Source organism: Opisthorchis viverrini (assembly GCF_000715545.1).
Source record: "Opisthorchis viverrini unplaced genomic scaffold opera_v5_103, whole genome shotgun sequence".
Lineage (NCBI taxonomy): Eukaryota > Metazoa > Platyhelminthes > Trematoda > Opisthorchiida > Opisthorchiidae > Opisthorchis > Opisthorchis viverrini.
Window position 1 is genome coordinate 77,897 of NW_008751758.1, and position 3,120 is coordinate 81,016.

A 3,120-nucleotide genomic window follows, 5' to 3' on the forward strand; every position below is an offset into this window, starting at 1 on the left:
TATAAAGATATATATAATTATATTAAAAGCCCTAGGGGGAAAATAGAAAAAGAGTGGGTGAGAGAGGGACCTAGTGCTGGCCTATGTCAAGCATTCTGAGGTGCATACACCTCCAACCGCCCAATCAGACAATCTGGAAAAAAAACTGACAGCACGAACGCCACTGACATCGATTAGCCGCATTTTCTTGCAACGTCTCCAGCCAGGCACAGAGGGGGTCACGAGGACCCCGTGATCTCTTTCACGCAACACAGCATTATAGTCCACAACGGTGTTGTTCATCAGTTGCAACCTGTTTAACGACTTTCTCCTGGAAGAGGAATCAAATCGCCCATTTTCTCATCGTCGTTCCCCTTTTAGGGATTACCATACTCTGTAGTTCTTGTACTCGCTATCTTCTCGATTCAAGCCCATGTTTGATTCCTTTTTGACACCTCATTCTTCCACAGCTCTTCCAGCGAACCACCTTGGCTCGTGAAGCTTCCCGAGAAACATTGCGCGAGCTCATTCAAGCCTTGCTGCAGGTGATGATTGATGAACGCACCACAGAAATCCCGGACGGCGAGAATGTTATCCGAGCGATCAACTCCCTGTGCATCCGCATTATCGACGCAGCAAACGGAACAAGGGTTCTCAGGTGCGTATTGTTCATACATCCAGTTCTGCCGATGTGAATAAAGAACTCGTTCATTATCTCATCACTTCCCATCTGTCTGTATCCTCTGTAGTGCCTTCATCCGCTTGTTGCATGAGTCGGTGAGCAACGGGAATTTCACCAACCGGTTCACACAATCCGTCATGAAAACCCTGTGGAGAATTACCAAAGGGATGGAGTCAGCTGGTAAGTGGCCTCAGATCTTCCTGCGTTACAAGTAGGAAGAAAGTGGTCTGTCTACAGTTTTTAACCCCGTGATCATTTTTTGGTCCCTGGAAAGAGGACATTTTCGAAAAGTTCTTTAGGATAGATGATCTTGTCGAGACACAGCGCACTCCTAACAGTCCTCCAGATTTTCTGTTCTTTTCAAGAAGTCGTATGGAAATACTTTCGTAAAGGTATCATTATCATCTTCATTATCGATGTTCAATCCTAATACTTCCCTATAGTACAACCACTAACCCACCGCTGCGTACCACTACGCTCCCCAATAACGCACTGATGATGACACCTCGATTGGTGATTAAACGTCTGCAATCCAATTGCCCAGCTCAGCGAACAAGCTAACGACCACAAATATCGTGGTTATGCGCGAGTTAGGATAATGACAGGTCACCCAAACCTAGCAAGTGGTCGATTTATAGTCTCCAACCGAACACTTTTGCTCAAGAGTTTGAACGAAAGGCATCGGCGTTTGGCAAAAAACACCAGGGCATTGCAGTTCTTAAACGAACAGTCGCCATACATATTCCACCTCTCAAGTTGGAGGCCCATGATGTTGTTGGTCGGGCCTCTAACCACTTACTAGAGACTGTGTATCGCACGAATAGCCCCTATTAATGGTTCAGTGGGTTACGGGAATGCTTCAACTCTCACGCCACGTAAATTGTAAGAGAATATTGGTCTTGTGGGCACTCACATGCATTGAAAATAGGCAGGCGGCGCGAACAGTAGAGGCATTGATCCGATTTGAAAATGAAGAATCCCGACTAGAGTTCCATGTTTGGCTCTAATCTAACTCTGAATCGACAGTCTCACCTTCTCGGCGCTTGCTGCGCCCAATCGAACGCACAGCTGACCGATTGGAGAAGCCATATTTGAAGGTATCTCCGACTTTGAACTGGAAGTTTTCACTTGGTTTTCAAATTCAGCAGATGATACCTACCAGTTTTCGTGTTTTACTGACATGCGTCCAGCCGTTCACTTCTTGTTTATCCAACAGTCTATGATCAGTGTTTAGCAGTGGTGCTTCGCTGCGGTACTACCATAATTTCTTTAAAACCCTTATTGTAAAGTAAAGAACAAAAGTGAATGGAACAGGGACTTAATGCTAGCCTACCGCAATCATTCCAAGATACCAAGACCTCCATGCACTCATTCAAGCAATCCGTGTGGCTACTGGTTACAAGAGCCCCATTGAGATCGAATAACACTCATATCTTGCAGCATCTCCAGCTACGCATAGTGGGGACTAAGAATGAATAGCTACGCCTCGGAGACAGTGGCAGATACACATAAGTAAAAATTATAAAATTGGCTTTGGTTTTAAGTATAGAATGTATATTTATCAGAATCAAATCGGGCGGCTATCGTGAATCCTCTCGGTGGACAGTTGCTGGGACACCCGGTGGACACAGAAGCCGAGCAACTTCTACGTTGTCCAGTCAAAAAAACAATGATTGACTTCGAACTGCAGTTTTCTGCACCAGAAGTCCGCATTCTGAGCTTTCTGCAGCTCAGAATAGACGCAGACCTTTGGTGAGACACTGATCATTTCCAGGAGACTAGTGGCACATGTTACTTCCGAACGCCTTCTGGTCTCGTTATTTCCCGCATGTGGCTTCCTTTTAACTCCCCTTAACTGTCCATGATTTTGTCCCCCGCCGTCAGAGAACAATTATTCTTTCGATGTCATCCTGCTGGATTGTCACCACTTCCTCAAAGCGTTTCCATCCGCCTCGTGGAAAACAAGAAAATCCGACGTCCCAATTCGTACAATCAAGACCTTGTTACATGTGATGTGTCGGATGCAGGGACCTTCGATTTTAGACCTTTTGGAAACGATCCCCAACAAGGTTAGCAATGTGATCGCTCGTTTTGTGTTCGCGATTTTTTGTATTTTCCCTTGTCTCAGGTGTTTCAAGTTGTTTCGGTTTCAGTAGACTTCCGTTTGAATGCCGTGACTTCCTTAAACGCTTTCCTACTGCTCTCTGCTTCTGTTCAACAGGAAGACTCCGAACTGGAAGCCTATTTGAACCGCACGCTGAAAACGATTGGAAGCAGTGGCCCTTCCGCAACAGTTTCTTCTTCTGATCGGCCGTCAGTCAACTCGGATACACGGAACAAGGTGTGTCATCTTTAAGAAAGCTCCCAACTATGTTTAACATCTTTAATTGATTGAAAAACCGGTTACAATTCATCCTAAACGGCAAACGATAATCGTCGACAAAGCTTTCAGGATTGTA

The 3,120-nt window shown here is 45.4% G+C and overlaps 1 protein-coding gene across 1 annotated transcript in view; it reads left to right on the plus strand.

Annotated features, from left to right (window-relative positions):
* The window catches only part of T265_05422 (hypothetical protein), a gene marked incomplete at both ends in the record, with an annotated part of 53,337 nt that overhangs the window by 41,152 nt on the left and 9,065 nt on the right, over positions 1 to 3,120 (plus strand). Inside the window, 3 exons of the mRNA XM_009170429.1 lie at positions 450 to 637; positions 729 to 841; positions 2,546 to 2,730. Of these exons, the coding sequence (XP_009168693.1) occupies positions 450 to 637; positions 729 to 841; positions 2,546 to 2,730 (486 nt within the window). The remainder of the gene's footprint in view (positions 1 to 449; positions 638 to 728; positions 842 to 2,545; positions 2,731 to 3,120) is intronic.